Below are 20,258 nucleotides of genomic sequence, written 5' to 3'. Positions count from 1 at the left end.
TTTCTCTCGTGTCACACAGTATTTTATCATCCTTTGCTCAAAGTTCTTCTCAAATTGAGAAAATTGATAAAAGTTGCGGACCAAACACTTCTATCATCCTCGCTTCACCCACTTAAATGAGTATGGTTTTTCTCATTTTGCTTATGTATTTGCATGGCGATATCACTTTTTAATATTTATTCTCATAGTGTTAGCATTGTTAGGCAACCCTTTTGATATTCCAAACATCGACATTGTTTTCAAACAGGAGTAATGATATATACACACTTCATTTTTTAAACACTCTATTTCCACCTCTTTTTATTTCTATCTCTCTCCTCTTATCATCTATCACATCTCATACTTTCTCTCTCTTACTTTTTCTTTTCTTCCTATCTCTCCCTTCCTTCCACCTCTTTCCACCTCTCAAAGAGGTGTGTACATAACATTATTTCTTTCAAACAGGTATGCAGCTATGAAAGTTCAGGACATTTGAGTTTCAATTGCGATGATTACATGCGAATTAATTTACTCTCAAGTCTTAACAGAAGTGAGGTGGAAGTCTTTTACTTTTGTTGGAGTCACAAAATATTGTTGCATTTACTGTATTCTTGTATATATACCTAAAGAATTCCATCTTACTCTCCAAACAAACAAAAAATTAAACTTACTTTCCCAATATCATTTTCAAACGAGATGGAGAAATAATTTTTCAAGACTAAAATAAATCAAATGAAATGAAATTTAGTAAAAATTTGTAACCTATTATAACAGGTTACACTGGATGGTATTGTACTGGTACACCATTGTCGGAGCCCCTAACGACTATTTAGTTTTGTAAATCATAAAGAAGAGCAATTGCAAAAGCATAAAGAACTGCAATTACAAAATCATTTGAGATCACAAGCGGGGCAGCAACCTTATCACTGCAGGTATTGTTATTCTTCATGTTATGCGTGCAGTTTGGTCTCATCTCACGAACCAAATCAATAGCAATAAGGCTCGAGTAAGGCTCTTCCTGAATGAAATCACACCCAGTTTTGCTAAAATCTTCATCACATGATCAACAAAACAAATGGATCCTCATTAATTAGTCATGTATATTCTATTTGAAGATGACATTGAAACAAAAACCATTATAAAAATGTGTAGGTAGGGTAAGTAGTAATTACTACTTACCAAGAAGGGCCATTGTGTGTCTTTCATTAATTGTTCTGAGATTATAGAGATGCAGTGTGCATGTAATGTTATCCATATCATCAGATCTGGGATTCTCATCAGTTGCTTCCTCATTAAAAGATTGAAGAGATTCATTGCTATCCCTTCCACCAGCCTGCAATTGTCATGTCCATAAAATGTGGTTATCACTTTTCAGCTTTGCTATCCCAAATCAGGATATCAATATAGGATAAAGGTGAACATGAGACACAGACCAAACAGCCAGCAAAGTGAAAGGGGGGAATAAACTTGCAAGTAAGGGACAAGCAATTGTTGGAAAGAGAAACAACAGTGCTAAATTTAAATGGCTGGTTCTCTCAATAAAAACAATCATATGAACAAAGGTAATCTGAAAACAAAACTTGGCATTACTAATTAGGATCAAGATCTTCTATTCCACAAATGAAACATTGTCGTTTCAATTAAAAAGTACATGGGTGGGGCAGTTACAAACATACATGGTGATTTTTAGTTGAAATGTCCAAATTTAATTAGTGAGCCAAAGAATGTGATACAGTTTGGGAATGAGAGATTTCAATCTATTGCCAGTACAAAATGGTGTTGCCTACAACAAAAAATCAATCCAGTATAATATTATCATAGCATCAATCATTATTAATTTGTAGGGCAGTAATACCTTGGACAGAGAAACAGGACCATCCAGATCAATTTATCAATACAACCATGTACTATTTTCCACAATTAATTGCAATTAAAGCCAAATTACATCAGAATTCAGACCTTTATTAACATATAAACTCTTGCTGTTCTCATCAGCACAATCAGAAGAAATCCTTAAAAATCAATGTACATTGAAACTAAAGATAGTAAGGACCCAATGGACTTGAAATCGAAATGAGTCATGGAAAACTTGCAAGAAGGGAACAAGGAATTGTTGTAAAGATAATCTTTTGTGTAAAATTTTAATGGTTTAGTGAACAAGTTATTTATAGCAGGTTTTCCCAAGGACAACAATCATGTGAGCAAAGCAAACATGAAATGGAACTAGGCTACACTAAGGGATGGTCTTTTGGACAACAATAAACTAATCTACAAATATACTATCATAGCATCAGTCATTAGTCATTACTGTTCTGCATTTTAGTATATTAAATTGTAGGATACAAATTCCTTGGGGAGAAAAACAACTAATGCAGATCAATTTATCAACACAACCATGTAAAATTTTCCACAATTGCAATCAAAGCCAACATACATAAGATAAACTCTTGTTGTTCTCATTAGCACAATCAGAAGAAATCCTTAAAATCAATACACATTGAAACTTGAGATACAGGCATACAGCAAGGATAACTGGAAACAAATATTGGCGCAGGAAACAAACCAGAAAAACGGATTCTGTTGCTGCAAGAACATCAGCACAAGACATAGTCCCCGAGCTGCCGCATGCTTGTTTCATGGTCCCATTTCGAATGGCCTGCTTCTCTATGGAACGGTTCCTATCACCGTCAGCCAACACCGGTGAAGCATAATAGCCCTGATTCAGCAACAAGTCCAAGCAGTAAAAAAATCAAATCAAAACTAGGATTAGAGCAACCAGAAAGAAAAAATGTCAATTTTAGATAGTAATGTAGTAATGTGAGATTTCAAAATTTAGGATACCCATTATTCAGCTTACACAAAACACACAAAAACAAGCCAAACACAAAATTACAAGCCAGTAAAATTGAAAAGCACAGCAGAACATGCAACACAAAAACAAGCAAATTAGGGCAAAATGAAAAGAAGAACCTTGTTGAAGCCAAGAACCAATTTGAACATAGATAGCACCTTGTTGAACCATGTCTGCATAAAAACAACACATAGAAATCATGAGCCATTTGAATTCATGATCATGGAAGCAAAAAACACAGAAAATAGACACCAATTTCAATTTGGGCATAGTGAAAAGAAGAAGGTACCTTGTTGAAGCAGTCATGGCAGACGTGGCGGCGGAGAACGGCAGGGGAGGCATCCCTGTGGTGGCAGTGAATGCGAATGACGGCGGAACGGACAGTGGTAAATTCGACACTCTGGTTGAAGGAAAAGGGTTTGGTGGTGGTGGCCACATTCACCAAAAATGGAAAACCAGAGCAAATAGAATCAGTTTCATCTTGCTGGTTGCTGAGAGAGAGTAGCAGAGAAATCACGAGTGCCACCTCCATTGATAACAACATGAGCTTGATGCGGTTCTGCATTTTGAAGAAGAAGGAACGAAGAAGAGGGAAGAAGAAGAAGAAAGAAGCGGGAAGAACCAGTTTGGGAATTTGGGTAACGAAATCGCAATGAATGAATCATCTAATGGGTATGGTTAAATAATAAATAGTTAAATACTCCTAGATAGTTCTTTCTTGAGAAAATAGGAGATGCACTGACAGTGTAAACTTGTTTTACACATGCACCCAATTGATTTCCGCCACATCAGCAATTTATTAATTTACTAACTAAAATTAAAAAGATTTGTAACTACTTAGTCTTATGTGGCATAATGTGATTGGACGTCAGTGTAAAACTTCTTTACACTGATGGTGCATATCCATTAATCTCTTTTTTCTTTCTTTCAAAAGGTGCATGCATTAAGACTATAGGATTGGTCCATCAAAAAAAAAATGACTATAGAATCAGAAAAAAAAATGATGAGAGGAAAGAACACTCAATTTGTTACACATAATAGTTTAAACTTAGTTCATAGTCATACAATTAAACTATTTAACACAACTCAAATTTGTTAAAGCTGCTTAATTTTCTTTATCCTCATACATGCACATGACATACTCACAAACTCATTTTTTCTCTCTTTTTATTCTTCACCAAGACACACTTATAAGAACTCTTTGAAGTTCCTTTCACTCTCCCAATTATATGGCTCAACTACAGTCTACATGGTATACAACAAGCTAATTGGGTTTAGGCCAGTCTTCCTATTGGGGCGGATCGACCTATACTCAAGTCACCTTGGCTCCTCCGGGTTGGCTTGGCACATTCAAGTCGTCTCGTCTCATTTGCGTTGGCTCAACTAGTTTGAGTAGGATTTAGTATTTCGGGACTAAGGTTTAGAGTTTAGGGTCAAGTTAAGTGTCAACCTCGGCCTAGCCTGTTTAGGTTAGCCCGACTAATTCAGGTCGACCTAACCACCTCAGTTTGACCGAACCTATTCAAGTTAGCCTAGTTGGTTCAGGTCGACTATGACTGTTGAGGTCAGTCCATCTCATTCAAGTTGAAATTTATATTATGATTATTGTATAATATTAAAAAAGTTTAAAAGGAATATTTATTATGAAAATTATCATTATTTTAAATAATAAAAAATTAACTTTAGATGCTGCTATAGGTTAGTTATAGTTTCCTACTCTTAACTCACTAGGAGTATTTACTATTTAACCATATAATCATTAGATGATTCATTCATTGTGATTTGGTTGCAACGAACCCAAATTGCCAACTGGTTTTTCCCGCTTCTTTCTTCTTTCTTCTTCTTCCTCTTCTTCCCTCTTCGTTCCTTCTTCTTCCTGCATCAAGAAATTGCAAAATGCAGGGTTGCATCAACTTCACGTTATCTATAGTGATACTCCTGATTCCTGTGCTACTCTCTCTCAGAAACCAGCGAGGAACAGAAGCTCCAACTACTTCTCCTCCTTCTTCTTGCTTTGGTTCTTCGTTTACCATGAACCTGGTCATCAACGAAACCTTTTCCTTCAACCAGAGGATTCGAAGTGGCTCCAATCTTGAATATGACCTTAACATTATGTCTCGCCGTTCCACTTCCACCGTCATTCGCATTTGCTGCCACCACAGGGATGTGTCGCCTTCACTTTTCCATCACTGCTTCACCGAGGTTCTTCCTTTCATTCTGCACAAACTGGTGTCTATTTTCTGTTTCTTTTGCTTCCAAGATCATAAATGTAGTCTTTTCGTTATCTAAATTCAAAAGGGTATCTCATTTCTTAGTGTTATTTTTACCTATGTCCTTCTTTTTCTAGCTTCTTGTTCTTCTTTCTTTTTTTGTTCCAAGATCATATATGTAGTATTTTCATTGTTTTTGCTTTGTTTTGGGGTTTTGGGGTGTTTTTACTTTTGGGTATTTCTTCTCCATTTGTTACATGCATGTTCTGCTGTGCTTTTTAATTTGTAATTGGGTCAATATCCAAGTTCTGTGTGAATTAGCACAGTGAACAATGGATAGATATCCTAAATTTTGAAATCTTGCATTAGTACATTACTATCTAAATTTTGATTTGAAGTTTCTAGTTGCTCTAATCCTAGTTATAATTAAGTGTTCTGATTGCTTGGGTTGTTGCTGAATCAGGGCTGTAATGCTTCACTGCTGTTGGGTGAAAATGGTGATAGGAACCTTTCCATGGCGAAGCAGGAGGTGGAACAAGCAGGCCCTGGGACTGTGTCTTGTGCTGACATGCTAGCTCTTGTAGCTAGAAATCCTGTCATTCAGGTTTCTTTCCTGTGCTTATAACCTACTTATCTCAAGGTTCAATGATAAATTGATTTATAAGGATTTGTTCTGATTGTGCTAATAAGAACAACAAGAGTTTATCTGTTAAAAGTCTGAATTCTGATGTATCTTGGCTTTAATTGCAATTTTGGAAAATAGTACATGGTTGTGTTGTGTTGATAAATTGATCTGCATTGTTTGTTTTCCTGTCCAAGGATTTTGTATCCTACAATTTAATATGCTAAAATGCAGAACAATAATGATTGTATATTTTTGGAGTGGTTTATTGTTGCCCAAAAGCTAGTTCCATTTCATGTTATCTTTGCTCACATGATTGTTGTTCTTGGGAAAACCTGCTATAAATAACTTGTTCACTAAACCATTAAAGTTTAACACAAAAATTTTCTCTTCACAACATCTCCTTGTTCCCTTCTTGCAAATTTGCCATATGACTCATTTGGTTTTCCAGTCCATTGACTTGGGTCCTTACTATATCTCAAGTTTCAATATATAGTGATTTTTAAGGATTTCTTCTGATTGTGCTAATGAGAACAGTATAGTTTATATGTTACTAAAGGTCTGCATTCTGATGTAATTTGGCTTTAATTGCAATTAATTGTGGAAAGTAGTACACGGTTCTGTTTTCAAAAAAAAAAGTAGTACACGGTTGTGTTGATAGCTTGATCTGCATGGTCCTGTTTCTCTGTCCAAGGAATGACTGACTTACAAATTAATAATGATTGATGGTTTGTTATCTGCAACAGAAATTTGTAATGGCTAGATAGTGAATTAGTGATGTGAGGCCAACTTAATTTTCATGTTATCTTTGCTCGCATGATTGGGAAAACCAGACATAAATAACTTGTTCACTAAACCATTTAAATTCAACACAGTTTTTATCCTCCATCCAACAATTGCTTGTTCCTTTACCTGCAAAGTTTGCTGCATGTGTGGTCTGTGTGTCATGTTGTTTGCATACACATCTCATGTTCAACATCTTTATGTTTGATAAGTGAAACAAAAGTTTACACTCTTTAATTCCTATGTCGGAATCCTGATTTGGGGGAAATCTGAATACCACTTTTTGTTGCTGCAAACTTCATCTTTATTGCACCTGTAATGATATGTATTGTGAACATGGAAATTGCAGGATGGTGGACCTGTGTATCCAGTTTTAATAGGCAAAAGGGATAGCAATCAATCTATTATTGAGGAAGCATTAGCAGCTGATGAGAATCCCAGAAGTGATGATATGGATAACACTACATGCACACTGCATCTCTATAATCTCAGAAGAACTAATGAAAGAGAAACAGTGGGCTTTGTTGGTAAGTAGTAATTACCCTACCTACACATTTTTATAATGGTTATTGTTTCAATGTCATCTTCAAATAGAATATGCATGACTAATTAATGAGGGTCCATTGTTTTGTTGTTGATCATGTGATGAAGAAATTAGCAAAACTGGCTGTGATTTCATTCTGCAAGAGCCTCACCCCAGCATTCTTACTATTCACTCTGCAAGCAGCATGCATAACATGAAGAATAACAATATCTGCAGTGATAAGGTTGTTGCCCCGCTTGCGATCTCAAAGCCAAAGCTTCTGAGTCTAGATGATATTGCAAGGATAATTGGTTATCTTTTCTTTTTGATTTTGTAATTGCTTTTCTTTATGCTTTATAATTCTAAATAGCCGTTAGGGGCTCCAACTAAGGTGTACCAGTACCATCCAGTGTAACCAGTGTAGCCGGTTATAATAGGTTACAAATTTTTAATAAATTTCACTTCATTTGATTCATTTTAGTAAATTTTACTTGTCTTGTGTCTCACTCTCCCTCTCCCATCACATGATTAGTATCTCCTCAATGGTAAAAAACACTTGATCATGTAAGGTTCACCATCTTTTTTTTTGGTACAAGTAAAGTTCACCATCTCATCATTGATTTAATTCCCATTTACTTCTTTAATCATTAAAGACACAATAATCAATGGTAAGATGATGAAACTTAATATGGTCAATTTTTTTTTACAATTGAGAGGACCCAAACCCGGGACTAGTATATACTAGCACTAGTTAGGATAAATTAGGCAGTTGATCTACACAATTTGTATTTTGTAGTAGCATATTAGCACTACTATATTGTGTAATACTAAATTAATAATTGTATCTGATAAGTTAGTTTACATATGCTAAAAGATATTTTATTTTCTAACAAATTATTCCTACATTTATGTATGTGAAAAACACACGAAACATCAAATTCAAATTCCAAAGGTTAAATATCGCATACTAGTGCATGTTTATTTGTTCTTTAGAGACTGAGCTGTGCAGTTGTTTTTTGCTTGTGCCAGAAAACTAACGTGCATGTTTGGTTGTATATTTGGAATCCACGTTTAGACTCTAAAATCACATTAATTCATAAAGTTACAATATAGAGCTTCTTTCCTCTGTTTAAGATCACATTGAGTGACCCCTTTTGGTGAAGCGGGTGCTAGAATTGTTTCCGACCAAAAATAAACTGATCCAGACCTACTATAACTATCTTTGCTGAAAGACCAAGAGCACCTAACAGCTATTTAGAAATTCACAAAAGCAATGTACATTTACAAAGTAATTTTGTCTGTATACTTAATCAACATGAAAACCAGTACACCACAGAGGAGATGTTTCCAAGGGTGTTGAAGAATTTACACATAAGTCTAATCTATTTCTAAATGTCACTTCACTTGTCTTTAATAACACAGGGAGAGTGAAACACACCCCCAATTCTACACATTGTTTATGTCTAGGCTTAATTCTATTTTCTAAGCTAAATGAGAAATACTGTGGAAATTCTTTCAGCTCCTTCAAATCTCTCCCCATCTCCACCACAAAGTAATTGTATTTGGGCTCCAAATTATTCTTAATACTACAACAAAACAACTGAGGAAATCTTCGAAACATTGAAGTTGCATCATCGCGAGAAAACCCAATATTCTCAAAGTAATCAATCCTGGGTAAAAACTTATCTTCGACACTACATGATAGCAAATCAGTGTGCTTACTTACCTCTTCTATGCCAATACTTTGGAGGAAGTATAAGGTAGGGCGGAGTCGGTTATTAACACTGCAGACAATCAACCTGGGACGACGATTTATGACCCGCTTAATATCTGAGCCTTTTACATGAACTTCACGGTGAAGGAACGTGAAGACAGGTATGATGTCTGAGACTTTGGTAGTTAGAATCTCAGGACACATGCCAACTATACGCTGAAACTCAATTGCAGAGAAATCCATGGAGGTAATGTATTCTACAGTGGATTTTATGTCAGCCAGTGATGCAGTGATCAGCATTGGATGATTTTCAATGAGTGAGAAAGAGTCAATACCGATAGACTCAAGATATAGGACTTTTTCTTCAAAACCGGTATCGTTGGGAGGGATGACTTTTTCTTTGAAAACGGTATCTTTGGGAGGGAGGGTTTGCTTTGGACATCGCCACTTTATAACCTGCAATACAGCAGAAGCACAGGAAATTTCAAGCTCATGACAATTTATTCAGCAATCACCAATTCAACATGCAAGCAATAGTCCATTCTCTAGCTAAAACATGTAATTAACGTGGGTGTTATACCAGAGACACAGACCAAACAAGAGTATTATTGGCACACGTAAGTCTACCATTTAGACTCATAATAAATAACAGCATCTGTTTCAAAAAATATGTTTCTTCATTCAAATGGATGTTTACTATTTGAAAGATAGATTGGAATTAATATGCATTTGATAGGCTAAACCAGACCAGACTGTTAGTTTTCCCAAAGAAGATTTGTCACTATTATAGTCTTATCATTAAAAGTGATTTTTTTGTCTCACAGTTGACGGTTTTCAGTTAACAATAAGATATTCTTCGAATGAAAATTTCGACAACCAATGCCAATGTCCCAATCGAACCGTTGTTCAAGTTTTTTACTCCCAAGTAGCTTTTTAGTCTTACAGCTAAATCTTGATTTTCCAATTCCACACAAAAACTAACTTAAAATCTTTTTCAGTATCTGAGTATAATGGGGACTATGAAAATTGGGAGAGGAGGGGGGGGGGGGGGGTGGCTGTTGAACATACTGAAAGCATATAAGAGACCATCTCCTCATTCCAAGCCTAAGGGTAACATGTAAAACACTAAGGGATTGTTTGTGTTAGATGCTGTTCAGTGCCAACAGAATTAAAGCAAATGGAAGAACTAACTCCCTTCCTCTAAGGTTGTCACCAAAACTCACGATTCTACCTAAACTAGTTTAAAGTCAGTAGACTCTACTCTTAAACTCGTAAGAGTTTACCAAAAATGAAAAAATACTGAAGAAATCATGTCATGGCATACAAAGATAGTAGACTAGTACCATTTAAGACTAACCGAATAAGTACAACATACCAACTCATAATAAGCAAAGTTCAACAAACCACAAAAATAGAGTGCAATACTACTTAGTACATCTCATAAAGCTTACATAAATAACCAAATCAGGAGCATTCGTCCTAGATTTAGAGGCAAAAACAGAATAGAAGTCAAGTCTGCAAACTCGGCTATTCTACGGATTCTTCCCGAGTTTGAAACTTCGAGCGATTCCACCCAAGTCAAATAAAAAACAAGTTTATGGCCAAGTTAACTCGATTTCCCTTGAAGAATCACAAACCCGTTCGATTTACGAGTGGGCTCGCAAGTTTGACAACAATGCCTATAACTGCTATCTAAATGCATGAAAAGTCCAATGTTAGAAACCCCACTTTTTACAATCGTGTTGGTTAAAATATGAAGCAAACATACTGTAAGACAATGCCAAATCACAAAGGCCATAAATACCATGTAACTATCCTGAAGCCAAGGAATCATTAGGCATTTCAAAATGAAAAGCTATTAACAAAGGTAGCACCGGATGAAATGGACACTTCGAGACAAAAAGTGAACGAAACTCTATGGACTGAGGAACAAAACAAGTACTTCCACTTTAGGTTTAAGTTGTATCCAAACATACACTAACAAATGCATAAAACAAAAATATACACCATTCAGTACTTGAGATATTTTGAGGTAGCAACTAGCAAGTGGCAACTTTGTTCAAAAACACTAAAAAAGTAAATATTATATCAATTCAAGGAGCAAAGAACACTATAATTCAACAATGAATGACAACAACAGCCTAAAACACAAGTAAATGCACTTTGCAGGTAAAGTAATAAAGCTTAATTGCTCAAATAAGCAGAGACCCAGTAAGAAAAATCGAAACTTGAGCATTATTAAGCAGAGCCCAGATAAAAATAAACTAAATTTGAATACTCACAGTGGCCCTGACGAAGAAGGATGGTCGAGCGCAATGGAAGTGAATGGAGGTGGGAACTCTTGAATGGAAGGGTTTGCAGAGGCGAGTGAAGGATTTGGGAATGGTTGGAGAAGGAGAGAGGGGAACATGGTGATCGGTGGAGAACAAGAGGGTTGTTGCAGTGGCAGAAGAGGACGACATTGAAATGGTGTTTGGGTTTCTCTTTCTTTCTCAGGTGATAGAAGAAGAGTGTTGTGGTGTGGTGCTTTCGATTGGAATCGTTGGCGTGTGCTGCTTTCGATTGGAGAAGTGGAGGATGAGAAGATAGAGAGAAGGCTTGCGTGTCATCTCTTGGGGGACCATGGTTCTATAAACTTCACTATGTGCTCCAACACAAACCATACACTTGGAAAATCATAAAATGCATATATATATGATGTGTTATTTTTTTTTTTAAATGTATGATGTGTTATTATTGTTATGAAAAATTATATTTGAACATATTTTGGTAGGCATATAACATACATGCATATAGTTTTACGAAAGTTAAAAATCGTTATTAATGTGTGTGTCACTTGTATGTATGCCAAAAAGTATGTGTAGACATATAAGAGTCTTGTTGTTAGGGACGGTAATGGTAAGGTATTTCTAAGGTAATACAGCATTCATTCACCTTTTCATATTTTGAAAAGATTTAGGTTGATGGAACATGTCCAATCCACTCAAATGGGTGTTTGATGGTGGAGTAGATGTGGCTCAAAGTGGTTATGAGGACGGCTGAGGTAGTGTAGAGGTGGAGGGGATGGAAGTGCTTTGTCCTTCATCATGGGGTTGGGCAGTGGGGAAGCTGCAAAGATTCACTTCAACACTGAAGTCAGTACATGGGTGATAAGCAAGGGGATATGAGATATTGGATAGATATGTGTCTATATATAGGTAAGGATTTGTGGTTTTCTAGGTGGTGGAGTACAAGGTTGAAGCGCTAGTGCGCTACTCTAAGGGGTGGGGTTCCAAGGGTACTCTGATTGAGGAGCATCGTTGGATTGCTCTGACAGTTGTTTCATTATGTAGTCAAGGGTTAGTTTGTGTGAGGCTCGACTTCTCGAGTGTAGTGTTGCGACTTCTGAAGAGTATTGTTGACATTGGATGAGACATAAATAGAGGGGCTTCAGGCATCGTAGTGTGGCAGTTGCATCTGATTGTGGTGTACGGACGTTGGTTTTATTAAGGATCAATAACAAGTTGCAGTCGTCGCCTACCTTCTTTTTCTCCATGTCATTGCTAAACTTAAATCTTCATCTTTTCCTTCATTTTCCGATTCAACAACAACACTCACCATGGAAGTATGCCTTAACTTAGCAGTTCGAGATGCCATGAGTTAGAGACGCATGGTTTGAACCTTTGACGTGGCTAGATTTCACGGTTCATGGATGGGAATGGTTGCAAGTGTGCTTAGACACAAATAATGACAAAGTTTTTTTTCAACAATATAACTCTTCGTCTGAGTCACCCGTACGTTTGAAAAATGGCTCGTTCGCTCCGATCCATACCAAATCAATTGCAAAATTAACCTATTACATTTTTTTATAGGCAAATGTTAGTTGTTAGTAAATTAGTCATCCTCAGGGTTTGAACCATGGACCCTTCACCCTCCCAACCCTTATGTCGCTCTTACAACTTGAGCTAACTCAAAACCGATAATATAGTCGGTTCCTGTAAGACCCGCAGGTCCGAACATATTTTATTTTGGTACATAAAGCATGGAAAATTGGAAATTGTGTCATGTTATGCTTACAATTATCACAAATTAAAAATTTTGAAAATAAAAAATTAGAGAAATAAATCAAAATTATATTTTACTTTGGCAGCTGAGGTTTCCCATGAAATAAATAGTTAAATTGATTAGCAGCACAAGCTTTGCACATTCTCTACCCCCTGCATCTGTGAGACTTTGAGAAGCAATCATCAACCATGGGAAGCGACAGAAAATCGAAGCGACCTTCTCATTCTTCACCTTCCGATTCTCAAGGTACTTCATCGTTTTCTTCTACTCTGTTCTCCCCTATTGATTCACTGTGCAACCTGTTTTGCGATCAATAACACGGAAATTTTTTTTAGGGGTTTTAGAAATATTGGATTTTTTGCACTAAACCCTACTTATGAACTGAAATTCTCAAGTATTTCGATTTATGGGTATTGCAAAAATTGGATTTTTTTTTGTCTAGTATGTTTATATTAAATATTATTATTGTTTGTTAATTGTAGTGTTAATTAACAGATGAGAAGAAGAGTAAGAGGAAGAGAACGGTGGAGGATGAGGAAAGGAAGAGCCTGAGGAGGGAAAAGAAGGAGAAAAGGAAGGACAAGAAGCATTCCAAAGAAAAATCTGATAAGGGTGAGCATGATGTGTGTTTTCTTTTTCTTTTGAGTTTGGTTTGAATTTTGATTCTTCATTTAGCCAATATTGTAAGCATGTGTGTGAAGTGGTGCTTGAAGTGCAACATGGTTATCAAATAGATATCATGTTCTTAACAATATGAATACTTTGCCTGAAGTGCAATGTGCTCATAAAATTGATTTCCTAAGGTAATAGGCCAAACAGGCAAACATAAGTACATAACACATCGTTGTCATGCACCATTTCAAAGCAAATTCAAGATGTTATGATGGTATACTACCCATTTGGATGCATTTCAAACTGCACTTATTAAAGCTTATTATGTGCATGTTTAGTAGATAAGCTTCAATAAGCTCTTATAAGCCCATATCCAAATGGGCTTTATAATCATAGCGATTGAGTTTTTTAGGATTATGGAATTTCATTTGTGTGGTTAGGGATCTATAAATATTGATTGCAATTAGGGATTGGCGGGGGGTTCTCTTTCCCAATAATTTGGTTTAATTGGGATGTTTAGTAATTAGGATTCCTTTGCTATCAATTTGGATTTTCTCTTTAATGGATCAGTAGTCAGTCTATAATTTACAACTGAAATTTCATTGATTCTCCCTTTTCTCCTTCTCGCCCCCTTGTTTTATACTCTCTCTTAGATTCTCACCTCTCAATTGCCACCAGATTATCTTCCTTCCCTATTCTGTTTGGTTCTTCCTACTTGAATATTACAAGTATTTGAGCCTAAGTTTTCAAATTACCTTAATAGTAGATAATCCCTGAATGTTCATCTTTTGATGGGAACACTGCTGTGGATAGTTTATCTCTTGATCTACAACTTCCATTATTTAGTATAAACTCAAAACACATGTTACCTTCTACTATTGCCTACAACTGGCACTAAAGATTGCTTTCGTATCCCTTCCACCATCTTTCTTTGGAAATGCTTGCTTCAATTTTAAGAATAAAGCGTTTGCTGAAATACTTCTCTCCTTTCTATATTGTTTTCCACAAAACAATGGAATATTTTAGGAATGACAGAAATGTGTGTAAAGTATAAACTTTTTCCTTTTGATATTTTTTTTTTTTAAATTGGTATATTACTTGATTTTTGTAACATACTTGAAGAAGAGATGTTCATGATCTTTCTCTCTATGACAATTATTCTAGTCCTTAATATTATATCTGATGGGCAATAACTTTGACTCATGTCTGTTGCTCCCTAGACAAGGGTTATGTTTAACCACTATACTCCTTTATGGAATGGGATTCTTCTCATGGCTAAATTTATCTGCATTCTATTTTTATTTCAGGGAAGAAGTCAAAAGACACGGACAAAAGGAAACGTAGTAAAGGTGATGGCCATATGGTGAGTTGCTATTCAATATTACTTGTTAGTTTTGATGCTTCATGCAAAAAAATCTTGTAAAACTTCTTGCAGTGTGGATATTTGTGTCGTGCAGCCACGCTTTTTATTTTTTAACGTTTAATTCTATTGTCCCACCCCCAGCTTTTCCAGCACTGTCTTTGTAGTTTATACTGAGTTTTATTATATGAGCTAGAAAAGCTTTAAACGTACCAGACAGAAAGGAATGTAGAAAAGTAACAACAAAAGTAGTTCATGGCTTCATGCTGCAATGTCCAGAAGTCCAAAAGTGTTCTTTGACTTCAGTATTCAATTGGTTGCCCCTGTGTTGATACTTGATAGTAATACTTATCAAATAATTTTAAACTTTGAACATAGACCATTCCTTGTCTAATCATGATACTCCTTTGAAAAACTGAATGTTTTCTTGTTGATTATCATATATGAATATCTAGTCTGAAACCGTGATTGTTTGAGATTATTCATCTATTAGTTCATTGGTAGTTACGGAGTATAATCTTCGTTATTTCAAATTTAGGAATTCCAAGATTTGTCCAATGAGGACTATTTTGCTAAGAATAATGAGTTTGCTACCTGGCTGAAAGAAGAGAAGAATGTGTTTTTCTCTGATCTTTCATCTGAGTCGGCACGTGAGATGTTTGGCGATTTTGTCAAGGCTTGGAATAGAGGAAAACTCGAATCGAATTACTATGAAGGCATTGCAAGCGGACCTCGCACAGCCCATAACTGGAAAATCAAGAAGTAGCTGAGTAACAAGAACATTTATTTGGATTCAGTGTAGACCCTTTGTTTAGCTTTGCTTTCTAACCACTGACATAAAAGTTAGTAAGTATATATGTTTTTATTTGTGTAAATGACATTTGTATCAATCTTTGAGGGAGAAGAGTAGTTCATGGCACCAAAGTAAAGGTCTAAGAGAACAGAGGAGTTAAAACAAAAATATTAAGAAGCTTGACTAACCTGAGATATGTGAGGAGGTTTTGTTAGTAAAATAATGGAAAATAAAAATGTTTTTAGTTGTAACATTGTGGTGGGGTGTATGGATTGTGGTCCACAAATTTTGTTGGTTTGGTTTCCCCCCACACATTGGGGCTTGTCAAATGTTTGACGAGGTTAACAACCAGGTGAATGAACAATGTCGTGTGTATGATGTACTATGGAAGAGAGTGCTAGAAACACTCACTTTGACTTTTTCCTTCTAACACTCTCTACATGAATTTTAACCAATCAATGAGAGTGCTAGAAAAATAGTGATTAGTGACAAAGTGACTGTTCCTAGCATTTCTTAAACTCATTTCAATATCAAATGTTAGGGTATTGTTAAAAACACCACCCTTACCTATATATAAAAAAACACCACCCTTACCTCTGACATGTGCCTAGTCATTTCTCATAATACTAGTGTTTAAGTTGTGTTCTGAAATTAAATTCCGGAATACGTGTTTTTCACATTCGGAAATAAGAATTTGATAGTGTAAATCTTATAATGGCTTTCAAATTCTGATTTTTGCTATACCTTTGTTCATGATCTATTTTGTGGGGTGTGGGGAGTAGCTCACTTGGTGAGCTAAGGGAAATGAAGGAATTTGCATGGAGAAGGGCCAGGGTTCAAACCCTGGTGAAGAAACTAATTTACTATAACAACTAACATTTGCATATAAAAAAATGTTCTATTTTGTGAATTGAATTCTTCGGAATTGAAACAAATCTCTCAGAGATTCTTCAATTTTAACAAATCGGAATTAAAAAATTTAAAATTAGATAATAAAAATACAAACCTTGGTTCGTCGGGGCATTCCCATGCTTGAGCTTTGTCTATGCTGCAAGCGGGCGCCAGAGAGCCTTATCCACTGTTTGCGGGATTGCGAGGTTTCCAGGCAAGTGTGGCATTCGTCGGGCTTTGGTGTGGGGAGTTTCTGGACCTGCACTACGTTTCGTTCTTGGGTTGACGTGATCCCTCAGGAGAATCGAGGTATCTTCTTCGTTATTCTCTGGTGCATCTGGCGGTCCCGTTGTTCTCAGGTTCTTGACAGTGCGGCGCGTTCCTTGCATTCGGTGTGGGGTTTGGCTAACCCGCTTATTCGCGTTTTGGACAGTGGTCGGGATGGGGTGGTTCCGTCATCTCCGCGTTGGGTGCGTTGGCGTTTTCCGCCGCTGGGTTGGATTTCTTTGTTGGTGGATGGTAGCTCCAAAGGTAATCCTGGGCCAGCTGGCTTTGGCGGGGTGTTGCGGACAGATACTGGTGGATTTATTTGCTGCTTTGCTGGTTCCATTGGGCACTCTGAAATTTTGCAGGCCGAGTTAATGGCGCTTTTCCAGGGTCTGGCGGTAGCGGTTTCTTCTAATTCTACTCTAGCCATTGCGGCTGTGCTTGGGCCGGTGTCGCGATTCCATGTGCATGCAGCGTTAATTCGTCGTATCCAAGCTTTGATTGGTCAGGCTTGGTTTGTTGATGTGCAGCATATGCTTCGGGAGGGTAATGGTCCAGCGGATTTCATGGCTAAACATGGCGCTGATCTGCCTTCCGTTCAGGTGGAGATTTTCCAGGTTCCTCCGCAAGGATTGGCATCGCTCCTTCTTGCTGATAGGATGAGTGTTCCTCACTTGAGGCCTTAGTTTTTCTTTTCTTTAGCGTCATCTACAAAAAAAAAAATTAGGTAGTTGTATTTTTGTTTATTTAATTTAAATTCAGGTAATGTAGTGCCAGAAAGAAGTGCGAAAATAATACAACTATTGAAATTTAAGATGAGGGATGGTGTGTTTGAGGGTGAGGGTGGTGTTTTTAACAACTCCCCCAATGTTATATCAATCGGTTTTGACGTTTGACTGATTTAAATTTCACAATTAGTTTTGTTATAATTTAAATTTCTTTTAGGTTTTAATTAAGGTATCCACAACCTTAGCTGTGAGATTAAATCTCTTATTTTACTATCAGTGCACTCAGCGGTAAGTGTAAGACCCAAGATTTTAGAATTAAATAAATAAATAATTTCCAACTCACGCATAGGATTATGTGTAAGTGTGAGAGGAACTTGACTTTCGTTTGATGGTTGGATTAATATTATGGAAAAGGAAGTTCAGGAAATGACTAAGAATAGTACTATAGTCGATATAATTTATAGCACAAGGAGTATTCGTTTATGCCTAGGACGAGAGCGTCAGTAAACGACTAATTTGCACTTAAAGACACGATGGAAACTAATTTCAAAATCTTCAGAGAAATGTTATAACTTCTCTTAATCTTTCCATGACAAGCGTTTCGATACGAAACCCTGGGATGTACGAACGTCCGATTCTAGTTCTCGGAGGTTTGCCGAAACTAAAACCCTGATAGCTCAAGAAACCTAAAATAAACGGTTGATTAAGATTTTTTCTATTCGGAGCTTCAAACGAAGATTCCACACGCGTACACCCATTTCTTTCAATGTTTCCAATCTTTCTTCAGAAAGAAGTTTTCTCATCCGACATTCACTACAAAAAGTAGTTTTTCGGGTAAAATAGATTTACACCGACTTTGGATTGTTTACCTTAATTCCAAGAAACCTCTTTTGAGTTTTGGAATTCTGTCGCCAGAACCTATCTTAGGATTCACGGAGGAATGTGCAGGAAAAATCGGAATCGCGAAATTTTCATTTTTCCGCGTTTTCCATTTCCTATAAATAGCTTGGAAAATGAAAAAAAAAAACAAAACAAAAAGATCCCCAACACACACACCCAAACCCGCGGCTTCAAGAGGAGAAGGAGGAGAAGAGTTTTTCGCCGATTCTTGCCTGATCGTCCCACAGTTCGTTGCTACGCGTAGGCCTCAAGGTACTGATGTTTTTCCTTACCTCTGATCGTAAATTCTGTCGCTTTTCCCTATGTCTTTCTGTGCTCAAAGTTTTGAGCTTTTTGTAAAACTATCCAAATAACTCGATATCTCTATCTAAACTTATTCCCTGTATGCCCAAGAGCATGTTTAGCGGATTACATTTCGCCGATTCTCGCCGAACTGCCGCCGAGTTTCAATTCTGCTTGAAATACCCATTTTTGGCTAAAGTTTCACCCTTTAGGCTTAAAACCCTCGGCTGAGCTTAGCGTTAGTAGGATTAGTCATCATAATCGTCGTTGGTATCGACCCCATCTAATTTGTTTTTCGAAATTCTGATTTTGAGTTTCCGAGCTAAAAATATTGACCAAAATACCCCTGCGACATTTTTCGACCCGATAATTTTTCTGAGAGTTTCCCTGGCCTAGATATTGCCTAAGAATACCTAGGAATTGATTTAGATCGAAGAAAAAGTTCGGAAACCTTATTTTTGAGAGTGGCCGAAACCTATTTGTTAGGGTACCGTGTCCAGAAATAATTTTTGGGTCTCTATGACCTGAGCTATAGCGTAGCTCTTTCAATTGTCGAAATTTTGGCGTTGGTTTCGTGTCAATCCGAGTTCTGTAGCTCGAGTTATGCTCGTTTTAGCGAACAAAGTCTCCGTTGTCAATTTGTGCTTAAATAGGAACTCTGAAGCTTTAAAAGCTTTCTTTCCGGTTTCGATTAGTATTATTAGATCGTGTTGCTCCTAGTGAAGCTTGTGTTGATGATTGTGTTTCCTTGTTCTAGGTTCACAACTTCCATGCATAACTTCTACTCACGAAGGTAAGGGTAACTCAGTTTTAGCGTGTCTTGAGTCTTGCCTGCTTTTATCGCACTACCTGCGTTTGAGATGAAGATGTTTATATTGATTGACACTGGATTATGATTATTATGCTCGCAATGTTGTATGCTTGCTTATGTTGACTGTTTCTGAGGCTTGTGCCAAATATTTTCTGAAGGCTTCGGCCGAGTAAACTTATTGAGACGTGTGTCACCGTTTTCTGAGAGGCTTCGGCCGTTTACTGGTTTCTGTCATTGAGCTGAGTTGGTATGCAATTGAATTGAGTTATGTTCGTTGATAATAGGAATAACAAGTGGTTACTCCGAATAAATCATTGGTTTGGGCATTGTTGTTGATTGACTTGGCATTTAGGGCTTGGTCTTGAAGTGGCAATGTGGTGGTGATTGTCCCACGTGATTGTCCCGTCTTTTAAGGCGTTATAAAGTGGCGGTGTGGTGGTGATTGTCCCACGTGATCGTCCCATCTTTCGAGATGTCCTAAAGTGGCAGTGTGGTGGTGATTGTCCCACGTGATTGTCCCGTCCATAGTGGCGTTAAGTGGCGGTGTGGTGGTGATTGTCCCACGTGATCGTCCCGTCTTTAGAGACGTTGCTGATCGATCCATTTTGGTAGTAGCATATAGTTGCATTATAGGGAACTAACACCTGACCCTATGTTGTTGGGTTTTAATTATTGGTTTATTGATATCTGATTTGATGTTACATTGTTGAGGTTATTATTATCTGAGTTAATTTATGTTAAGTTGATATATGAGTTGAGTTATGTTGCTAGTTTATCTACCATGCTAGGTAATTAAATTTGAATAGCATGATTTTCTCTTTTATACATGGTAATTGCATGGAGTTAACCCTTTCTGTTTGTTATTTGTTGTTTAGGCGTTTAACGCTA

At 36.9% G+C, this 20,258-nt stretch overlaps 4 protein-coding genes across 4 annotated transcripts; 2 read left to right on the top strand and 2 right to left on the bottom strand.

Annotated features, from left to right (window-relative positions):
* Positions 1-703: 703 nt before the first annotated feature.
* LOC130748233 (uncharacterized) lies at positions 704-3,486 on the bottom strand. The gene is made up of 5 exons (XM_057601411.1): positions 3,120-3,486; positions 2,950-3,003; positions 2,543-2,695; positions 1,159-1,312; positions 704-1,029 (listed from the first exon to the last, which is right to left on the bottom strand). Exons 1-5 carry the CDS (start codon positions 3,393-3,395, stop codon positions 809-811), a joined length of 858 nt encoding a protein of 285 aa, XP_057457394.1. The 5' UTR covers positions 3,396-3,486; the 3' UTR covers positions 704-808.
* Positions 3,487-4,637: 1,151 nt separating this feature from the next.
* Positions 4,638-7,448, top strand: LOC130748234 (peroxidase 66-like). The gene is made up of 4 exons (XM_057601412.1): positions 4,638-5,032; positions 5,504-5,644; positions 6,795-6,972; positions 7,097-7,448. Exons 1-4 carry the CDS (start codon positions 4,727-4,729, stop codon positions 7,303-7,305), a joined length of 834 nt encoding a protein of 277 aa, XP_057457395.1. The 5' UTR covers positions 4,638-4,726; the 3' UTR covers positions 7,306-7,448.
* Positions 7,449-8,204: 756 nt separating this feature from the next.
* Positions 8,205-11,314, bottom strand: LOC130749438 (transcription termination factor MTEF1, chloroplastic). Its single transcript, XM_057602792.1, has 2 exons — positions 10,965-11,314; positions 8,205-9,138 (listed from the first exon to the last, which is right to left on the bottom strand). The coding sequence occupies exons 1-2, from the start codon at positions 11,142-11,144 to the stop codon at positions 8,275-8,277; spliced, it is 1,044 nt and encodes a 347-aa protein (XP_057458775.1). The 5' UTR covers positions 11,145-11,314; the 3' UTR covers positions 8,205-8,274.
* Positions 11,315-12,816: 1,502 nt separating this feature from the next.
* On the top strand, positions 12,817-15,602 carry LOC130749131 (style cell-cycle inhibitor 1-A). Its single transcript, XM_057602427.1, has 4 exons — positions 12,817-12,972; positions 13,222-13,338; positions 14,646-14,701; positions 15,237-15,602. The coding sequence occupies exons 1-4, from the start codon at positions 12,915-12,917 to the stop codon at positions 15,462-15,464; spliced, it is 459 nt and encodes a 152-aa protein (XP_057458410.1). The 5' UTR covers positions 12,817-12,914; the 3' UTR covers positions 15,465-15,602.
* The last annotated feature ends 4,656 nt before the right edge of the window (positions 15,603-20,258 follow it).

Source organism: Lotus japonicus, chromosome 3 (assembly GCF_012489685.1).
Source record: "Lotus japonicus ecotype B-129 chromosome 3, LjGifu_v1.2".
Lineage (NCBI taxonomy): Eukaryota > Viridiplantae > Streptophyta > Magnoliopsida > Fabales > Fabaceae > Lotus > Lotus japonicus.
The sequence above is the reverse complement of the archived record's forward strand: the minus strand, read 5'-3'. Positions and strand labels throughout refer to the sequence as shown.

What these genes read in the sequence shown, in the direction of transcription:
- LOC130748233 (XM_057601411.1), bottom strand. Translation starts at nt 3,395, where the DNA reads ATGCAGAACCGCATCAAGCTCATGTTGTTATCAATGGAGGTGGCACTC. An exon ending in GCCATGACTGCTTCAACAAG is followed by an intron (nt 3,004 to 3,119) that starts GTACCTTCTTCT and finishes GTTTTTATGCAG; the next exon opens with ACATGGTTCAACAAGGTGCT. An exon ending in TGGTTCTTGGCTTCAACAAG is followed by an intron (nt 2,696 to 2,949) that starts GTTCTTCTTTTC and finishes TTGCTGAATCAG; the next exon opens with GGCTATTATGCTTCACCGGT.
- LOC130748234 (XM_057601412.1), top strand. Translation starts at nt 4,727, where the DNA reads ATGCAGGGTTGCATCAACTTCACGTTATCTATAGTGATACTCCTGATT. An exon ending in TCCATCACTGCTTCACCGAG is followed by an intron (nt 5,033 to 5,503) that starts GTTCTTCCTTTC and finishes TTGCTGAATCAG; the next exon opens with GGCTGTAATGCTTCACTGCT. An exon ending in AGAAACAGTGGGCTTTGTTG is followed by an intron (nt 6,973 to 7,096) that starts GTAAGTAGTAAT and finishes CATGTGATGAAG; the next exon opens with AAATTAGCAAAACTGGCTGT.
- LOC130749438 (XM_057602792.1), bottom strand. Translation starts at nt 11,144, where the DNA reads ATGTCGTCCTCTTCTGCCACTGCAACAACCCTCTTGTTCTCCACCGAT. An exon ending in CCTTCTTCGTCAGGGCCACT is followed by an intron (nt 9,139 to 10,964) that starts GTGAGTATTCAA and finishes GCTGTATTGCAG; the next exon opens with GTTATAAAGTGGCGATGTCC.
- LOC130749131 (XM_057602427.1), top strand. Translation starts at nt 12,915, where the DNA reads ATGGGAAGCGACAGAAAATCGAAGCGACCTTCTCATTCTTCACCTTCC. An exon ending in CAAAGAAAAATCTGATAAGG is followed by an intron (nt 13,339 to 14,645) that starts GTGAGCATGATG and finishes TTTTTATTTCAG; the next exon opens with GGAAGAAGTCAAAAGACACG. An exon ending in GTAAAGGTGATGGCCATATG is followed by an intron (nt 14,702 to 15,236) that starts GTGAGTTGCTAT and finishes TTTCAAATTTAG; the next exon opens with GAATTCCAAGATTTGTCCAA.